This window comes from Ambystoma mexicanum, chromosome 11, assembly GCF_040938575.1.
Source record: "Ambystoma mexicanum isolate Mex_15411 chromosome 11, UKY_AmexF1_1, whole genome shotgun sequence".
In the NCBI taxonomy this organism is placed as follows: domain Eukaryota; kingdom Metazoa; phylum Chordata; class Amphibia; order Caudata; family Ambystomatidae; genus Ambystoma; species Ambystoma mexicanum.
This window is the reverse complement of record NC_090934.1, coordinates 1075113850-1075135493: the sequence shown is the minus strand read 5'-3', so window position 1 is coordinate 1075135493 and position 21644 is coordinate 1075113850. Positions and strand designations below refer to the sequence as shown.

General features: G+C 45.8%; 1 protein-coding gene across 3 annotated transcripts in view; it reads right to left on the bottom strand.

The window, feature by feature from the left end:
• LOC138504113 (myosin heavy chain, cardiac muscle isoform-like) overlaps positions 1-21644 on the bottom strand; it is a 610907-nt gene that overhangs the window by 218093 nt on the left and 371170 nt on the right. For all 3 annotated transcript variants that reach the window (XM_069624333.1, XM_069624332.1, XM_069624334.1), the window contains exon 16: positions 10516-10571. In XM_069624333.1, coding sequence (XP_069480434.1) covers positions 10516-10571 — 56 coding nt within the window. The remainder of the gene's footprint in view (positions 1-10515; positions 10572-21644) is intronic.

Here is a 21644-nt window from a genome sequence, read left to right as displayed (position 1 = left end):
TGGCCAAGATCGAGCCGATTTTTCAACTGCCTTTGCAACGAAAGGGGATTGAGCCAAACAGCCTGAACTTGGTCAGGCTGCAACAGGTAATGTGCAGAGCCAAATCACTGCCACTGTTACTTCTGCAGCTATGACTCAGAGAACGGCTCCAGAAACCACCACCCTTTGATGAAATAGTCCGAGAGGTGCGTACTCTGGAGGGCAGGATGGAAGACGCAGTGTAAAGTTTACTGAGTCAACTGGTCTCTCCATACGCTGTCCCAGAGTATGATCTGAGACATCAAGTAGAGTTGCGCATACCATCCCGCCGATGCAGCTGAAGTGGGTCCCGGCCAAGCCACCGCCTGCAATGACATCCAGGCCACCAGAGCGTGGAAGAAGCTCTACACCGCCATCCCGAGAGAGAGAGCACTAGCTCTTCCGGCGTGCTCAAGACCCACGGCAGCCCCAAGTGAACCAACGGCGTATCATACCGCTCCAGCCTTGGCAGTTCTGCCATAGGTGTGAGCAAATCCAACTACTGAGTGAAGGCGAGGATCGCACTCACCAGATAAACTATGTAGATGACCAACAGTGCAAGGTGAGACGGAAACTATGAATGTGATAAAATTCTGTATGTTTCAGGAGAATTGCGTGTGAGGGCTATCATGTATTGTTCAAAGAGCTCAACCCAATTGTTACACTTAATCCAACCGATGCTTAAGAGAAAGGACAGAGAAAAGTGCTAGCTGGCCCTACCGAAGTTGTAGGCTAGCCTTAGTCTGCGCTGGTGGGCAGCCTGTATATCAGGGCATAGAATAAGAGGACAAAAACAATTTGTCAGTGGTTATATCATATCAGCTCACCCAGGCTGCCGGTTAGAAGACGGTGGAAGCCTAGCGATTGTGTGTTGATCCACAGCCTGGGAAAGAGAGGACACGACAAACTAGGCGACAAGTGGGAGTCTCAGCCTTTCATCACAGAGCATCGGCTGCGAGAGGAAGGATGGACAAGGAATATCAAGACCTTGCACCAGAACCACCTGCTCCCAGTCGAGGATGAGGTTGAGCTGACACCGAAGGTGATCGATCAAAAACTTGCCAAGGGGCCGGTGATGAGACAGCAGCGACTCTGCGCTAAAAGGCCCAAAGAAGATCCTTGGAAGGCTCAATCCCCGGAAGTTTCTCCAGCTACTGAGGCCGAGCGAACATCAGAAGGTCAGCCGGAAGCCAGTGAAGATGCTGATACTGAGGGCAATCAGTTTGGCGTCTATCCAGACTAAGGGTTAGATCAGACAGTAGTGTGGGTCCCTACACCCACTGATCCAGAGCCCTCTCCTAGGGAACCTGAACCCCATCCTCAGTATTCCTTTTGTCCGCCTCTCCTTTTGTGCTCCACTTACTCTAACCTTGCATTTTTGCTTTAGGGGTATATTGGGATCCTGCCCTTCTGATTTTCCTACACACACCACTGTCACATTGAGGTACACCGGGGTGATCTTGAACCCAGGAGAGCGTGGTTTGGAGAAAGGTAAGAGGTAGGTCAACTTATAAGTAAGGTTTATGAGATCTATTGTGTGCCCGCCTACACCTGTCTACCAATAAAGTATGTTGGACGATCACCCTGGCACAGTAGGGTCTCAATTTGATTTAAAAGACTGTTTTCGAGAACAATATCGGAAGTCAGTCAGTTATTTAGCAGAGAAGAATGAACAGAACATAGAGAATGTAAATAATAAGGCTTCCTTTAGTAAGAAGACATAAAGTATCTAACAGATAGGAATGTAGTTAGTTGCATAAGAAAACATTTAAAAAGAAAATAAATAAATAGGCATATCCAGGTTGTATTAAAAAGAAGATTTAAGAATTATGAGAATCAATAGAAAGCACTTATCAGGAAAACAACTACAGAGAAGAAATAAAAGTACTTTAGCAAAATAACTCTCAGCTCTCTGCATAGGTAATTATGGTAAAGGCAGTTCCACGAACTAGAAAGATTGAAAGTAGCTTAGCACTTGAGTATGAAGATTTATGATTGCATATTCTTCTATTTTACATTTTACAGATATCTCATCCGCTGAAGTGTGTCTGAGTTTGCTATTTTGGCCAATACCACTTTCCCTGAGGGGTGTTCAGAGTGTACCAGTTTTAGAACAAGTCTCTTAACACAGTGGAGATTCACGGGGGATTGTGGGGCCACCTTCAGCTTCCATGGAATTTCGCAAAGCCTGCTTCTGACAGGAGTAACGTTCAGAGCTCTTGAGCCTAATGTTGTGATTGTCCATTATGAAGGCAGGAACTTCATCTTGTAGCATTTCAAGTAAGAGGTCAAGATCACAGGAGAAGATGCGGAGGGCGTAAAGGCGTCAGTAGAGGATATGGGCAGTAAGAGCAGTGGAAGCAAAGAGTTGGACCAACATACGGGCAAAGGAAGAGGGAGTGAAATCAGCCAGGATAGCGGTTGCGAATGCATGGACCTTGTTATATGTGATGATTTACTGGCACATGGCCTCTTCCTGACATATATGAGTGTAACTGGATTTATGAATCTCTCCCTAACATGTGAGGCTCTTCTTCTGCCTATGAAGTTGTACCTGGGCATAGGAGAAGGTACCTGGGCATATGAAGCTATACTAGACAAATGAGTCTGCTTGTGGCATATGTACATAGCATATGAGGCTGCATCTGAACATCACAGACTATACTCGCCCTGGGCCTCTAAGCCGGTGTGATATTTTAGTGGACTAATGCATCCCCTGTAGATATCTGTATGTAACCTGAAGATCACAGGTTTGAATTGTGGCCGGGCTACAAAGCATCTCATACTTTTAAAGTTGACAAAATGAGTACCAATGAGTTTTACAATAATAATAATAATAATAATAATAATAATAATAATAATAATAATAATAATAATAATAATAATAATAATAATGCATGGTGTATGTCCTAAATTACCAACACCGTCATCCAGTTTGTAAAGTGTGCTATATAAGTGCTGCAATTTTTAATATTGCCAGGGCATATGATGAATGTGCTGGAGCATACAATGGTTGCACAGGAGCACCTGATAGTTTCCTGGGTACATGAGGCTGCTGGGAAATTTGATTTATGTGAGCGGGCATAATAGGATGTGTTGAACTTATTACTGTAATCATGGACTCTTGAAACTTGACTCTCGCATACATACCAACACAGCACATCGCAGTTGTGAGATGGCTTTTATCTTTGACTAGCTGGGGCACCCGGCGTTGCCCGTGTCCTGATCAAGTGGTATCTCATGTGGCCTGCCGGATGCTGCTCGTTTCTTCCTGTCGGCAAGTCTTGCTTCAGTTTGCTCTTGTGTCTCTTGTGCCCTGGAGGATGCTGCTCGTTTCTTCTTGTCGGCAAGTCTTGCTTCAGTTTGCTCTGGTGTCTCTTGTGCCCTGGAGGATGCTGCTTGTTTCTTCTTGTCGGGAAGTCTTGCTTCAGTTTGCTCTTGTGTCTCTTGTGCCCTGGAGGATGCTGCTCGTTTCTTCTTGTCGGCAAGTCTTGCTTCAGTTTGCTCTTGTGTCTCTTGTGCCCTGGAGGATGCTGCTCGTTTCTTCTTGTCGGCAAGTCTTGCTTCAGTTTGCTCTGGTGTCTCTTGTGCCCTGGAGAAAGTTGCTCTTGTCCTCTGGTCGGCAAGTCATGCTGCTGTTTGTTGTTGTGTTTCAGAAGCTCCAAGAAAGATTGATTGATTGTGCTCTCTTCTCGTGAATAAACTTAAGTAAACTGTAGCCTTGCCATTTCCCATATTTGAAGTGGCGTGATAATTTTTTCAACATTTATTTTAAATTCCCTCTAAAAATGCTTTAATAAACATTTTTGAACTGCATATAGTAGTAATACTTTGAAGGGATTGTGTCCTCTGACGTATTCCTCATCTTAGATATCTCCTTCCAGCTCTGCTGGCCTCGGAAAATTTTTTCTCTAGAGGGCGCTGCGCGTCAACGTCCTCCGAGTCGATGTCCCTCGACAGCCGCCGTATCGACGTCGACGTCATCCTGCCTATAAAGGCCGCGCGCAGCGTCCGTTGCTCAGTTCCATTTTTCCGCGCTTACGCAGTGCCTCGGAATACCGTTGCTCAGTTTTGTCAGGTTAAACCTATTTACTTCGAGTTATTCGATCCGTACTCGATGGCTTCCTCGTCGGAACCGACAACTCCTCGATCCGGCTTCAAAAAATGCCGAGATTGTGGGAAAAAGATGTCGCTGACTGACCCTCACAGAGTTTGTCTGTGGTGTTTGGGGGCTGAACACCATTGTTCGGAGTGCGAGGACTGTATGTCCATGACAGCTAAGGCCCTGAAGGAGCGTAGGGGAAGCTGAAGAAAGGTAAGACTTTTAAAGCTTCTTCTTCGTCGACGAAGTCGAGACATTCGTCTCCTCGTCACCATTCGCGCTCCAGGTCTCGGAGTGGGTCCCATCACTCCTCGAGATCGAAGCACTCGAAGAGGAGACGTCGAAGATCCCCTTCTCCGTCTTCCTCTTCCTCTGTTTCGCCAAAAAGAATCCCTTGCCCCACGAAACATAGTTCCCGGGCTGAATGGGAGGAATTCCGCAAAAATATGATGAGCGTCTTCGAGAAAGCGGCCTCGACCCCCTCGAAGACTGCCGAGAGCGATGCTCTGGTCGAAAGACCCGAAGGGCAAAAACGCCGCGAGTCGCAGTTATCGGCGAAGGAAACCTCTCGAGCGCGTCTCGAACCCTCGAGTAGGACTATGACCTCCAAACCTTCCTCGAAGGTTCCGTCGACGCCGTCGACGAAGGTTCCATTGACACCGAGGTCGGTGTCTTCGACGCCGTTGTCGAAGGGACCTTCGACACATGGGTCTGTCGACTCGACGACAGCGTCGACACCGGCGTCGACGCCAAGAAAAGTCACGGTCACGACACACCCAGTGACTATCCCCAGCTCCTCGATGACGATGGCTTCGAGATTGTCGAGTAGAATCCCAATTCTGTCGAGGCCATCGAGGCCTCCGCCTTTGTTTTCGACGCCACGCTCGAAGCCTTCGATGTCGGCGTTGACGACATCGACGTTTTCGAGGCCGATTATGACAAGTTCGGCACCCTCTGCCTTGGAAATGGGATTTACACCCTTTATGAGTTCAGAACAATTGAGAACTATGTCCTCAATTATGGAAGAGGGTGAATTGTCTGAACAGGAAGACCCATTTGAGTTGCAGGGACCTGTAACCCCAATTAGAGAGGAATTTTCCTCTGAAGAACGCAGGTTAAAGGATCTTCATGATTCCTTACATGAGGCAAGTGGGTTAGACACTTCCCCTGAGGTGGAGTTTGCTAGGCCAGACCCGGGAGAGCATGCTAAAACCCCCTATAGAGCCTTAATGGCCAGAATCACAGAGTTTATGGGGTGGTCTGCACCTTCACAATCTTTCCAACAAGATGACCTCACGGATATTCTTGACAAAGGCCCACAGGAGGATCCTGCAGTGCCTTTTCATAAAGCTCTTCAAAGGAAAATCATGACGAACTGGGAAACCCCAGATGTCATCCCGGCAGTAAATAAAAAACTGTCTACTAAATACAGGGTATCTTCTGCAGACCCAACGTTTTTGTCCAAACACCCATCACCAGAAAGTCTGGTGGTACAGCCAGCATCTTCTACTGACATCAAGACTGCTTACCCTAGCGTCCCACAGGACAGGGACGATAAAAAATATGAGGCTATGGCAAATAAAGTTTTTTCGGCATGTAGCATGGCGTTAAAATCTATTAATGCTACTTGCACCCTTGCTAGATTCAGCCATACACTTTGGGAGTGTGCTTCTACAGCGGCTGACTGCATCCCGGAGGGAGAAGAAAGAGAGGCGTTCCTAAATATCATACAGGACGGTAAAGACGCTATGTGCGAATCCCTCCAGACGGGCATTGATTCGGCTGACAGTATCAGCAGAGCAATGGCGGCAAGTACAACAACCAGGAGATTCGCTTGGTTGAGAAAGTCTGGTTTTGCCCCTGATGTGCAAGCCAGGCTCTTGAACATGCCATTCGATGGCTCTTCTTTGTTCGGGAAAAAGGCGGATGACAGTTTAGAGAAACTGCAAACTTCAAAAGCAGCAGCAAAATCCCTAGGCGCTGCAATCCGTCAGACACCTTTTCGTCCCACAGGAACCTCTGCGAGGGGCAAGTCCTTTCGCTTCTACTCCGCATTCGGAAGAGGTAGAGGACGACCGGCTCAAAGGGGACAAAGAAGAACTACCCGAGGTGGACAGGGTAGATATTCAAAAGCCACAGCAACAGCAGGTGCCTCTTTACCATCGGCATCCGCATCAGCCGCCCCAAAACCACTCAGAGGACTTCCCTCACAGGACACCTGTAGGAGGCAGGTTGAGTCAACGTCTGGCGGAATGGCAGGCTATCACGTCAGATGCTTGGGCATTGGAAACAGTTGCCCAAGGTTACTGCCTGCCTCTCCTACGCATACCTCAGAGTCATCCACCGGGGATCAGCTCTCAGAAAGCTCCAGATCCGCTCCTCTTGCAGGAAATTTTGGACCTGCTAGAGAAAGGTGCCATAGAACCGGTACCTGTAGCGGAGAGGAACAAGGGCTGGTACTCCCCTTATTTTCTCATTCCAAAGAAAGACGGAGGACTGAGACCCATCTTGGACTTGCGAGAATTGAACAAATTCCTCAGGAAAGACAAATTCAAGATGGTCACTCTTTCTCAGATCCTCCAGGCCCTTCAGTTCCAGGACTGGTTGGTATCTCTGGACCTTCAGGATGCTTATTTCCATGTGCCTATCCATCTCAAACACAGGAAATACCTGAGGTTCGCAATTGGCAACTCTCACTATCAATTTCGAGTGCTGCCATTTGGGCTGACCTCCGCCCCGAGGGTCTTCACCATGTTAATGTCGGTAGTGGCGGCAAGTCTAAGGAGGGAAGGGATTCACGTCTACCCCTACCTGGACGATTGGTTGATCAGGGCTGTCTCTTCGGAACAAGCTCAGATCCAGCTAAATCACGTGTGCCACTCCCTTCACAGACTGGGCTTCTCCCTCAATTTAAAGAAGTCACAAATGATACCATCGCAGAGACTCCAGTTCATAGGAGCGATCCTGGACACTTCCCTGGGAAAAGCCTCGCCACCAGAGGTGAGGGCTCAAGATATTCTACAGATGGTTACCAAGTTCCAAGATGCCCAACGTCTCCCAGCCTTCGACTTTTTGAGGTTGCTAGGCCTCATGGCATCCTGCATTTTCCTAGTGCCAGAGGCTCGCCTGAGAATGAGATCCCTCCAGTGGGCACTGAGGTCTCAGTGGTCACAATTCTCAGGGAGAATGACAGATCTTCTTCAGGTTCCCGACAGGGTGGCTCGAGACCTTCAGTGGTGGGCCTGTCAGGAGAACATTCTGAGAGGAGAACAGTTTTGGCAACCCTGTCCGGAGATAACAGTAGTCACGGATGCCTCACTCACGGGGTGGGGAGCCCACGCCAACGACTTGACCATCAGCGGTCGTTGGTCTCCATCGGAGTCCAGACTACATATCAAACTGTTAGAGCTGAGAGCCATCAGACTTGCGCTGAAGGCGTTCCTGCCAGCTGTACAAGGGAAAAACGTCCTGATAATGACGGACAACACAGTGGCCATGCATTACCTCAACAAAAGAGGAGGCGTAGGATCACTACCCCTGTGCAGAGAGGCGATGCAGCTCTGGTTTTGGGCAATCCAAGAAGGAATCTCTCTATCAGCAGTTCACCTAGCCGGAGAGAAGAACTTGACAGCGGACGCTCTGAGCAGGCAGAGCACAGTCTCCCACGAGTGGGAACTAGCTCAGAAAGTCCTTCAAGAGATCTTCGCCCTTTGGGGAACCCCTCAGGTGGATCTGTTCGCCACCAGCGTCAACAGGAAATGCGATCTGTTCTGCTCAAGGGAATTTCCCCCGAGAGGAGCTCTGGGAGACGCGTTCATAGTGGACTGGGAGTTTCCGCTTCTGTACGCGTTCCCACCGGTCCCTGTCATTCCTCAAATGATCAGGAGGTTGAGAAGATTCCGGAGAACCATGATCCTAATTGCCCCGGATTGGGCCAGGACAACGTGGTACCCGGACCTTCTAGACTTGTCCATCTGCCCTCCAATTCGACTTCCACTCAGAGAGAACCTACTCTCACAGAAGGGAGGTCAGGTTCTCCATCCAGACATCAAAACCCTCAACCTTCAAGCTTGGCTTCTGAAAGGTTGAGGCACAAGGATTGGGACCTCCCTGATGATGTTATGGAGGTGTTGCTTTCGGCAAGGAGGCCAGCAACAAAGTCTTTATACCGCTGCCGTTGGAACAGATTTTGCAGCTGGTGTAGAGAACAGAATATCGACCCTTTTTCATGTGGTACACCAATGGTTTTGTCCTTTCTTCTATATTTGGCGAATTCAGGCCTTCAAGTTGGCACCATTAAGGGCTATCTCGCAGCGCTATCCATCTTTAAGCGCACTGCGGAAGAACCATCCTATTTCAAGTTACCCTTGGTAATACAGTTTCTAAAGGGGTTAACCAATGTTTATCCCCCAAGACCATTCCAAGTTCCCCTATGGGATTTAAACTTAGTACTAACTTTCCTGATGGGCACACCTTTCGAACCACTCCATTCTTGTTCGTGAAGATTCCTTACCCTTAAAACTGTTTTATTAATAGCACTTGCATCTGCTAGAAGGGTGAGCGAATTATAAGCTCTTTCTTGTAAACCCCCTCACACAATATTTCACAAAGACAAGGTTGTCCTGCAAGTGAAGCCTAATTTCCTCCCAAAGGTGGTTTCTGAATTCCATATCACTCAGAAGATTACCCTACCATCTTTCTATCCTCCTCCTCATCCGGGGAAAGAGGAAGAGAGGTTACACAGGCTAGACCCTAGAAGGGCTTTAAGTTTTTACATCAGTAGACTAGCCAGGATAAGACAGGCAGACCAGCTGTTTGTAGGTTACACAGGTCACAAGCTGGGGTTACCAATAACTAAGCAGACCATTTCCAGATGGATCATTCTAGCCATTCTGGAATGTTATAAACTGGCAGGGAAAGAGCCCCCTCAAAACCTTAGGGCTCATTCGACCACAGGTATTGCAGCTTCATCGGCCCTCAAAAGAGGCGTGCCGGTTAAAGACATCTGTGCGGCCGCTACATGGTCGTCTGTCCATACCTTTACAAGATTTTACAATTTGGATTCCTCCTCCAGTCAAGAGACTAGGTTTGGAAGGGCTGTACTGCATTCTATTCATCAATAGAAGACAGCGTGAAGTCAGTACTCCCTCCTCCAATAATAGAATACTGCTATGGGAGCCTATCTAAGATGAGGAATACGTTGGAGGACACAATCCCTTCGAAAAACAAGTTACTTCTTACCTTGTAACGTTCTTTCGACGGGATGTTCCTCCGACGTATTCCTCATCGACCCTCCCATCCATCCCCGCAGTTCTACTTCCCTTGTTGTTGCAGCTTACGCTCCTTCAGGGTGATTAGTTTAGTCCAGAAAGTATTATTGTGGGCTACAAAACGGAACTGAGCAACGGACGCTGCGCGCGGCCTTTATAGGCAGGATGACGTCGATACGGCGGCTGTCGAGGGACATCGACTCGGAGGACGTCGATGCGCAGCGCCCTCTAGAGAAAAAAATTTCCGAGGCCAGCAGAGCTGGAAGGAGATATCTAAGATGAGGAATACGTCGAAGGAACATCACGTCGAAAGAACGTTACAAGGTAAGAAGTAACTTGTTCATTTCAAAGGAATACCCAGCACATCGAACATTTTGCTTCAGACACTTTTCCAAAATGTTTCTCCTTCAAGGATCTACTGCAGTGATTCGGGGTGAGCATCAGTAAATGAGGGTGTGTATGGAGTGATTCTTTTGCATCCAAACATAGACTACAATCTTGCCATAGACAAATGAGGAATTCATGCAAAATTTGGTAGCAGTGGGTTCAACGGTGTGGAGTTGTATAACCGGACAAACATACACACACACATACATACATTCAGCTTTATGTATAAAGATGTTTTGGGATTTGTATTTGTGGGATTATAATGGGGAAATCTGGACTACCGTCTCTGAATGGCTTGGGGCATGCTGGCATGTATGCTGTTGAAACATGACATCTATGACTACACAACCTCCCAGCCTGCTGTTCTTTCTCTTTCCTGAAAACCTTGTTGGTCCCCACATTAGTCTTGCATTCCTATCCGCGTGACCAAATGCCTGGCAGAGTGGTCTCCTTACACAGAAGGTGTGGTTGCAAGACAGGCTTTTTGGGTGGGAGTACTAGAAGACGGGCATGGAGCTGGGAGCAGTGTAGACATAAGACCCAGGGTCAGGAATGGGAGATGCATGGATCAGGCCAGGGTAAAGTGACCGGTAACTCACACTCATTTGCGGATGAGCATTATAGGGAACATGCAGAAGGCAGTCAGTTTGTTAAGCAGGCACGTTAGGGCTGTCAACTTAAGGGAGGAAGAGAAACTGCCCACCTCCAGGGGCAGACTCTAAATGTCAGGCAGCATACCTTTCAGATGCAGTCCCGGAGGCGTTGCCCGTCAATGCAGGTGCTTCAGGATCGCTCTGCAAAAGAGTCACAAGAAAAGTTAGAGTCATTGAGACAAAGAATCAAATCTATCTTATAAGCAGGTCCCGAGGTGCTTTACTCAAGATGTTGACGTCTCACATAATATTTCAAATAATAATCATTATGGAATTTATTGAGCGCGGACCTAGCTTCGAGAAGCAACAAAGCGTTTTACAGGGGTATACCACAATGCAGATACACAACGGGAACACTTTACACAGGTGCAAAACAGTACAGATGCATAACAGAGCCTTTTACAGAGATAACAACAGAACAGATATACATCGATTGGTAGGCTACAGAGGGGCACAGAGGAGGGGTACAGCAGTACTGGGTGGTGGGGAGTAGAGGGGCAGGCAGCGTCTTGCAAGTCAGGTAGCGCGAGGGCGGGGGGGGGTTCAATAATGATGACTATTTACACCCACAAACGGAAGAAGTGGTCAAATTGTGTTATTGTTACCCATTTTAATGGAACTCGTTGTGTAAACCTCAAAAGAATCAAGGCTCATTAGGCCTTTCCAGGATTGGAACCCGTGACTGGCAGGTCTACGCAGGCAAGATGCACACTCTCTGGGTCAGATTCTGAAGCAAACTCGCTGGGTCTGATTCTGAAGCACACTCCCTGGGTCAATTTCTGAAGCACACTCGCTAGGTCAGATTCTGAAGCACACTCGCTGGGTCTGATTCTGAAGCACACTCCCTGGGTCAATTTCTGAAGCACACTTGCTGGGTCAGATTCTGAAGCACACTCGCTGGGTCAGATTCTGAAGCACACTCGTTGGGTCAGATTCTGAAGCACACTCTCTGGGTCAGATGCTGAAGCACACTCGCTGGGTCAGATTCTAAAGTACACTCGCTGGGTCAGATTCTGAAGCACACTCTCTGTGTCAGATTCTGAAGCACACTCGCTGGGTCAGATTCTGAAGCACACTCTGTGGGTCAGATTCTGAAGCACACTCTCTGGGTCAGATTCTGAAGGACACTCTCTGGGTCAGATTCTGAAGCACACTCGCTGGGTCAGATTCTGAAGCACACTCTCTGGGTCAGATGCTGAAGCACACTCGCTGGGTCAGATTCTGAAGCACACTCTCTGGGTCAGATTCTGAAGGACACTCTCTGGGTCAGATTCTGAAGCACACTCGCTGGGTCAGATTCTGGGTCAGATTCTGAAGCACACTCAGATGATGAAAACTTGTTTGGACAGAATTGATGAGATGCTCTAGCAGATCTCATTGCTTGAAGGTTCAGCCCATTCACCAATGAATGTGGGCACACATGATGCCCAACTTTTGCGCAAACAGGGGGATGTTTCTGAGCATTTTAAAGCACACCCCGAATACAGGAAGATAGTCCCCTGAGCCGCTTTCATTGCTATCCCTCAGAGTCAGCCATGCCTTCTCTGCTTTGCCGTGTATTTCACAAGGACGGGCCCTTTCAGATCCTGCCATTGTGAAATGCAGTTCCAGCAACTGCTCCGGACTCTAATGTATCCAAAGGGACAGGCCAACGCCAATGCATCTCTTGCACTGCTGCACAGCCACCAAGAAATGCGCATGCCAGCTTTATGAATAAGGGCCTTGGGCATTTTGGCGCAAGTACAACAAAAGCCACACCCACTCTGCCTTTTTTTTTTAACTTTTGCCACTTTTCGCCATTCTGACACATATTCCTACCCCTTTGAGAGCCCATATGTATCTACATGTGTGACCCAAAAAGGACCCATGTAAACCTGTCAATCTGGGGAGGGTGGCCAGAAGGGGAAGAAAGTTGTGTGTTACTCTAAGACTGAGAACACCATAAAATGTTACAGCATATCAAATAATTGCTCTGGGAAGAGTACGTAACAAAGCTTTTGAGTTCTAATAGACGTATTTCTGACTGGAATTGGCATTATGCCTACTGAAAAAAAATGTATATTGGAAAATTGATGGGGTCAAGGGATGATCGAAGATTATTTGCAAGCTTTTCTTCATATGAATCCAAAAGGTTATGAATTATGAATTGCCTAGAGCTTTAATATTATTGCAAACAGCTAACAGGTGATATATGCTGTTTGGAAAAATGTACATTTTATTCTCACTATGTATTAAGATTTTGCATGACATTAATTGCATTTTATAATATCTTGTATTTTGTATCTTATTTCATTTTGTATTGTATGATGTTTATTTTTGAAAGGCTGTATGTTTACAGCTATGTCAAAATAGATTTTTAAAAAAGACTGAGAACACCGCCCCCCCTAACCTCATACCCTGCCCCCCACGCCCGCCCGCCCCCGGCCCCCTGGGTTTTTCTTTATTTGCTGCCTTTGCAGGAGCAGCTACGGGGAAGAACATTTGACACTTTAATAAAACTTAAGTTCGGCACCAACAGAAAGATGTACCAATATACTTGCGCTTTTATAAAGTCATCTCACGCAGCAAATTCATTCACAGTTTTTCAGCATAATTCTTGAACGGTTGCACATTTCCAAAAAGATCTTTATTCCAGATCCCAAACCGTGAACTTTGAAAAGATTTGTAATGGCCGAACTTGATGAAATCATAGTAGTAAAGTGTCGGGTATTCAGGTGAGTCTGTGATGCTAGCCATCCGCACAACCTCTCCCATCATCCAACATACGACAGAAACCCCTGGGATAAAAGGAAAGCACAGGAGGTAACTGCAATTGGAACTGACCATAGATTTACAAAATATCTCTGTTGTGAACGCTTCTTACTTTAGATTGTGTTTGTTAAAGCAGATCTTATCATTCCTTCCTGGTCCTGCCGGAATAGTTGAAACCCTTAATAATTGCAGGCTGGATTATACTAATGCATTGTGACCAGTCTACCAGCTACATCACAACACAGCCTGGCCACCTGCGCCCAAACTCCCTCTCAACATCACAAAACTTAGTTAATTGCAAAAAATCAAATATCCAGTTATTTCATGGAATTGCTTTCCATTGTCTCGGTAGGAAAGCTCAAGGGCAACGCGCTAGCCTGGGTTTGATCCCCGGGTCCGTGCTTAGAAACCTCTGGGTATTATAAATATCATATATATATATATATATATATTTTTTTTTTTATTATTTTTTTTTTTTTACTTGATTTTATTAACATTTTCTAAGAGAAGCAGACAATTGTTCAAAAACAGCTAACACATGTTTCGACCCTTTCACAGTCTTCCTCCCTAATTCCACTGGCTTCCGGTCGAGCAAAGCATAGTCTTTAAGGTCCTTTGCCCGTTGTTTTTCAATATGTACAGGGTAATGCTCCTCAAGAGCTTGCTGATCTAAATGCACCATCTAGATCACTCCGCTTGGAGAACAAGCAACTATTGGCAATTCCATTTTCCAGCTTTAAATCTCAGAGCAATAGAAGAATTTCTGTTTTTGGGCGCTCTCTTTGGAACACACAGCCTCTTCAGTTGTGCTTGCTACAAGATTTAGGGTAATTTTGTAGATAGGTAAAAGCTTCCCTTTTTTGTTGGGGATATGGACGGCCCATCGCCCAGATTTTGTGTTCAGTGTTCCATCTGCATCTTGATGCAGTAATCCTGCATGATGCACTATACAGATGACTCAAATGAAATCAAATGAAACTAAATCTCAGGCTGGAAAAGTACTATCACTAGTTAGAATGTGAAAGAAAGAGGTGGATGTCCAATTTAGTGATTAGGCCCCTGGACTACCTGTGGAAAACCTAAGGAAGCCAGGAAACTAAGTGGCTGACTAGGATAGTTGGTGGTTTGTGGGTCCAGTGGCATGTTGTTGGTGGAGTTTAATTCATCAACAAAAGGGCACCAAAAGAAGTTCAACCCACTTTAGCATGCAGCAAGACAGGATCATTACCCAACACCGCAAGTATGCAAGTTTATTCCAAACTCTATGGCCTGAGGACATGAGCAAAGTGAGAGGGCCCAACATCGTGAAAATGAGAAAAAAGGAACCCACGCCCAAAGACAGGAAGACGCCCAAAAACAGAAAGACGTAGGCAGAGGCCACTAAATGATGCAGTAGACTAGAACATGAAAGTATGAAGTGGGGAGACTGAGAAGGGAGTCGGAAAGGAAAAGAGGGGGATAGATGCTACACCTAGGAAGAAGTGATGGAGGACCAGAAGAAATGTCAAAAGAATAACCAGAAATCAATTATACTAGGACACTATGGGGCTGAGGCCGGAGACAGACTGTGGTCAGTAGTGTGCAAACAGCAAACCAGAGACTGAGGTCGAGAGTACCAAATAATCTAAATCGATAATATTATTATAATACAGGAAACAACATGAGGACGTAGCTTCAAACAGCAGCAAGAATCATTGAAGAGGACTGTGCTGTTTGGGCTTGCAGGTCTTGTAGAGTTACCCGGGAGATCTGTGCATTCACACAGTAACTATCAGATGTCTGGAACCATAGTATTTTACCATGTGATGAAGTCCACTGGAGGAAACATCATCGTAGGTGCCATTCCTGTGCTCTGCAGAACATTTGAGGAGCAAAGATACAGGAGGAGCACAGGCAAGGATGTAGCAGATACATTCCTGGAGCTGCCAGGTAATGACAAAGAACTGAGGTGCCCACCCAGGGTGTGGATGGTTAGGGAAATGTCATTGAAACCACCGTACCTGGATGGTTTTCAATGACTGATCCTCAGGTCTATAACCCTTCTAGTCAATCAAGTAGTAGAGACAACACTTAAATCAGTCACAAGTCCAATACATTCCATACTTTGTATTCTTTTGTAGCCAAAGCCTGTAGTAGTGGAAGACGGCATTACAGGCATGTACGAGGAACAATGAAAACAGAGAAAGGAGGTGTAGAAAGCTGGACATGTTTTGCTTTGCACCAGAAAGGAGAGATGAAAAGCTACAAAGTTGACAACACCAGCAATTTTTTGAAAACCTGTGAGGTTTGTGCTCATGCCATGTCAGATGGGAAGAAATCAGCAACAGTTAATGAGTTTAATACTGGAGACCAGTTTCTAAGCGTGGACCGGGATTCAAACCCCTTTTGCTCTGCATTGCCTTGCTTCCAAGACAAACACATTACCCCTGAGCTATCCTCCCAGCCTTACTATTAGATATCTAAACAAAAAGAGGGCATTTTATTCCTAAACAACCAGTTTGTCTCAAGGATTTGTGCAGAATGTGATACTTCTTCACACTCTGCTTACTCAGATGGTGTCAGAGAGGAGGCTGCAATTTGTTTCTGTTTTGGCAAGCATTTTGTAAGGAGTTGCAAATATAAATCAGTCTAATGATAGGGTATCACCCTCAATTTAATTGCCAGACTGAGAGGGTAAATCATGAGTTGGAAAAATATATTATAAGTTACCTCAGGGCGGGATAGTGTTGGGTGAACCAACTTTGGCCAGCAGAATTCTGCAATAACAATTCCACTAAAGATTCCACTAGCTTGTCACCTTTTTTCTGCAATCAGCAGTTTCACCCTTGCTATCTACGGGAGCCAGTGGTAGAGGAACTTTACAATCTGAATATTGAGTAGATGTTGCCGGTAATGAGGGAATATTTTGAGAGGGCAATAGAAGCCTTGAACCAAAGTAAAAGAGATAATACAAAAATGTGAAGATTACCTAGGCGACTAACCCCAAACTACCAGGTTTTGCAATTGGCATGGTTGTCAACTACAAATATCAGATTGAAAGGAAAGTACATTTAGAAAGGAGTACATTTAGCTCACAGTACATTAGTCCTTTTGAGACTGAAAAAGACATGACCACAGTAACTATTAGCTATGCGAGCATGGTAGACAGCGTTTAATAATTTGCACAGTGGAATGATATGATATGTTATTTATAACGCCCTAAATACCAAGAGGTTTATAAGCGCGGAACTGGGGATCAAACCTGTGGTGCTCCGTGCCGTCTTACTTCCAAGGCGAGCACGTTGCCCTTGAGCTATCCTACCGAGATGAAGGTAGTATACACGTGGTACACGTGTGTATGCCGCCTTTTGCCCAGCGCATTTTTACTCTGCCCATGCAAATGACCAAAATTTGGTGGCAGGCAGCCGGCTCTGTGTATGTCTACACGTAACGGCTCCCCACCAACAAAATTACTCACCAGAGCAAATGAGCTCCATTGATTTGTGAAGGATATGGTATAGGAGAGATATCCTGGTAACCAGCTGAAGAAGTTCATGCACATCATTTGGTGGCCAGGCTTTCTCATTTGCACCCCCTCTATGTCGGCCTTGTGGCAAGGCCTTACGTCAGGGGTTTTCACAGTTTTCCCGTCAGGTCTCTCAGAATTAGGAGGACGACAAAGAGCCATGTGATAGTTGTGCACAAGATGGTTGGCTGTTTTACTGTTAGAAGAAAGAGGAGTTGCTGGTAAATCCAAGTAGTTGAGGTGTGTTATGAAAGCAGTGTAAAGTGTGAAAGTGATATTCTTTTCCTTGACCCAGATTTTCCTTTTTAGGGTAGTAAAGCTATCTCATTTACAGATGAAGGGAGATACCCTAGAAGCTGATTGATGGGTAGTCTACTTGTCAGGCTATATGGAACCTCACAAGGAATTCTATAACTGACTTCCATATTTAACAAACAGACAAGCAGATCCTAGGTCTCATGGATCTTCTGATGACCCAATGAGGATCAAAGAGCTCAATTAGACTGTACTTTGTGGGACACGTTCCAGAAAATTATGGTGGGATGTTAAATCTGTAGCTACTGTTTGAAAAGTCTGTGGAGAATGCATAGTTTTGGTGCTGGCAATTGATTTTCAGGAAGTGCTCATAGTTGTACAGAAAATATTGTTTTTAGTAAGAGGTCTCGACATTAAACAACGGGAAAGACACTAAATGTGATTGCTACAGCTGTTGTAAGTGTGAGTCAACCAGCAAGTGCAAGCAGAGGATCGCCACTGTTAAATGGGTAAAATGTTCTCAGGAGCAGCAATACGCGAGGCCTAATCTTCAACTACAGCTTCAAAAGCGTTTAGAGACAGTGCTATCCTGTAGCTCATCATGGAACCTGACTACCCATCTCCCAGATGAGGGGGTGCAGCATGCAAGCTTCCAAATGTCAGTGTGATCACCTCAAAGCACAGCAAAAGGTCTCCTATGGTACATCTCTTCTAGCTGTAACAGATGGCCTTAGTACCTCAGGGAGTCTCAAGGAAGTTTCAAGGGTTTTATTAACAAGCTAAACACAGAATAATGTGTATTGACTGTTCACTTCATCAGTGGGTACATTATTCAATACATAGACAGGCAGATGGTTCAGTTGAATGCACCGGGCTGGAAAGGGATGGCTTGCCAAAGGCCGTCCTTCCAATTGTCGTCTAGTGCAAGCCATTCCCTCCTTCAACCCCAGGATCCTTTCTGTCTAATATTCTGTCTTACCTTGTCATGATGGTCTAAAGGCAGATGCTTTATCTATCTAATTTCCCTCTGGGAACAATCCAGGTTGCCCCTGCTCTAAGTTCTTCAATGTGAAGTAAAGTAATGGGTTGTGCCTTCCAGACACTCAAGCCGCAAGGGGTCTTATCCTTCGGTGTTCTGCTGTTCCTCTCTCTATGTCTCTATATTGGTCTTACTTACTTCCCCCTACTCTCCTCACTCCTACTTCACCCACTACCTCTCCTTATACTCCATGCCACTTCCTTCTCTAGCCCTCTGATGTTCCTCACTCTCTCTTCTAGTGTTTACCTCCACCTTCCAATCCTACTCACCATTACTCTCCCTTCTATGCATCCCTAGTACACTCCCTTTACTACGACTCCCTCGTCTATGCACTACTGCTCTCCCCATATGTCTCAATGCACCCCCTACTCACCTCTTACCTCGCCAATCTCTCTAGGGCCCTCTTCATACCCAATACGCAGAAATATAGTGTCCTGCTCACTGTCCCAATACATGCACTCTCACTACTCTCACCCCTCACTTCTCATCTGCATCCTTCTCCTCACACCCCACTCCTACACCCTTCTCTACTACTCTTACTACCAACAACCAGTCCCTCTCACTTTACCGACTACCATCACTCCCCTACTCCTATCTTCCACTCTTCCCTCACCATTACCCTAACCTTCACAAGCACTCCCTCATTCACTGCTTCACTCTCATAAACTAGTATTGATCAGGTTCCCAATGCTGTCTTCCTGCAGGAGCAGATGCTAAATTCTCCAGACTCCCCAATCTGGTTTCCTCAGCAGTTTGTCCTTAATACAACTATTGAACTGACCAGGCCAGGGGGAAAGGGGAAGTGGATAAAACAACAAATGGTTAGGTCTTCTTCTACTGCTTTCAACTCCTGATCCTCTCTGTCTCTCTCTGTAGAATAACCTGCAAATTAAACATCTTGATTATACTTCTTGATATATCTAACTCATACCTTTAAATAAATAACCTCTAATCCCCAACCTTACCTGACTATCTCTGCCCAAAGCTAGGAGGTCTTCGTGGATTGGGAATTGACTGCTCTTATGCTCTTTCTCTGTTGAGTTTAGGGTTGTCACCCACAGTTCTAGAATAGTCAAAATTCTATTACTAAACTCTTTTCACTGTTGAATGGCAGTTCAATTCAAGAGTTCTTAGTTTACTGGTAAGGCAATTCATAAATAGCTCAGTAGCTCATATGCTCTTTTCTTGTTCTTCTTTCTTGTTTTTATATTTTGCTTTTGAAAAGCCTACAAACAGAATTAATTTACATGAAGAAATGTTGAAATATTTATTTCTATGTTCATGAACTGAATTCACAGCGTAGTAAATCCTTTGGATGATTTTCCCTTTGGTCTTGGCTTTTGAATTTGTCTCTATTCCTCGCGCGGAGACATGGCACTTAGAGAAACTGACAAGGTTCTAATCAGCGTATTTTCACCAACTCCTTCACTGCACCTCCTACGTTTGCCGTGGCGCGCAAGTGAAATTGACTAGTAAATATACTTAGGAACTCTGACGAGCTCCGAAAGATAAGCTATGTGTCACTAGCGAGACCGGGGCTCTCATACACTGTGCCGCCTCTGTTTGCCATGGCGCGCTGTGAAATTAACGAAAAAAATAATGTTGGAAATCCGATGAGCTCCGAGTGATCAGCTGTGTGTCACAAACGAGACCGGGGCTCTCACGCAGTTTAAATAAAGCTTCCTATTGACGTACGGCATGACTTCAGGTGCTTTACTCTGAAGTGAGTGAATCTGATATGATAGCACAAACGAAAAGAAAAGACCCTTTGCAAACGGTTTTTAAAGAAATTGAAATTTAACTATATACATATTGTTGCTCACGCGCGACTGCTCTGTCATCTGTTTAACACACGCGCTAGGCCTCTGTCTGCTTCTCATTACGCGTGCACGCATCAATCAGATGTTATGAACTCACGCTGCCGACTCGGCGATATAAACAAACTTTAGCTTTCAATCCAGCTAGCGCTGTCTATTTACAATATGAAACTTCAATTAATCCTGCTATTCTCGTGCTGGACTACATGTAGTTATATAATTCTCAATGCTGCTGCAACAGAAAAATATTAAAGTAACTTTGTTCCTGGCACTGATCTTTGGTGTAACATCTCCTCTGTCTTTTTCTCTGGATACAATGAATGACTGTAGACTTCAATTCTTCAAATACTTGGGAGCTTTCTGCAGTTACATCCTCTCTGATGTGTGACTTGAATGACATCCACTCTGATGTGTGACTTGAATGGCAGTTGAGAACCTCCTCCAAGGTTCCAAACTACCTCACAGGACTCCCAGCCAATCACTGCTGTCCCGCTGCCTCACCATCTTGGATAGGGACAGAATCTGATGCCTGCAATAGTTGTTAAGGTAATTTTCAAACGTGCAATCAAAGCCCATACCTACTTTAATCATGACTCCAGTATCTATGCCTAATAACCTGGAAACTCACAGAAGTAAGGGAGCCTGACAGTTTCACACTCCATCACAAATACCTTAGCTTGCACACTACCTGAGTAATACACCTCCATGCTCCTCTGCACTGTCATTCCTTCTCTCTTGATCTGCCTCTTCTTCCTCTCACCTCACCCAAACAACCCATACTCAGCCTTGCATTATATGTCCTTTTATACTGTGGTCCTGCTGGTTCCATCACCACCTTCTCCATTCTATTGACCTTGAGTGCTCACCTGACTCTAGGAACCAATCTGTGCAGAATTTTCTCAAGTGACTGAGTTACACAGATGAGAGGCTTTAAAAAACCCTCTAAGCCCCTCCATCTTTTCCAGCATGGTTATGGAACCAATTTCTGGTGTGGTGGCAACCAGGGACTCAGGCTGCTAGTTCTTCCTGTGGCTTTCCGCAGGTAGTGGTGAGTTTTGTTGCCAATTCTTGAAGACAGTTTCTGTGTCTCTTCTGTCCCCCTGCAGTCTCGCTTCACTGCCAGTTTGTTTTATTCTGGCCCCCAATTTGCCTGGGGTCAATATGGGGTTGTGTGGTCGGGTGCTAGGTGTCTTTTTTCTGTTTGGCAGGCAAATTCCAGTTCCATTTCCTGGCTGTCCTTGATTCCATTCTGCTGGCTCTGGGTTTTCTCAGTTACCCCCAGGTGCACTGTAGCAGATGGAATTCTGAAATGCGAAAGAGAGAACACAGACCGGGGTTGAAAGTCTGTGTCGGAAATGTTTGAGGGAGAATAGACTGAAGATTATTTTTTCAAAATAACCTTTGGTCTTTTCTCCCCTGAGCATTTCTGACATGATTGACACTTCGCTGTGTGCCGCCGACTCCCTCTGTCCCTGCAACTCCTGTTCACTTTCACTTCTGTGATCGGGAACCAGCGCTGCAGGGTTCTTTCCTTTTTTTTCTTCTTTTTTTTCTTTTTTCAGGACCAGCTGTGGGGGACTCCCCTGCAAGCCCCACTCCCAATATAGTGAGCAAGAGTGTGGGGGACACCCCTGCAGCCCCCGCCACTGAATGGGGGGTTTAGTCGAAACTTTCAGCCGTTTTGACTTTTTGAACAGCCAAAATTCGGCCAAATCTCCCATTCAGTCTTTTTTTCTCTGTCTTTTTGGGTGATTCCGAGAACGCTGGCCATAGAAAGTGGTGGGAGGCATTTTGCGACAGAGGGAGACACCAGTATCCACATGCATAAAACATAAGTGGGTCTCAGA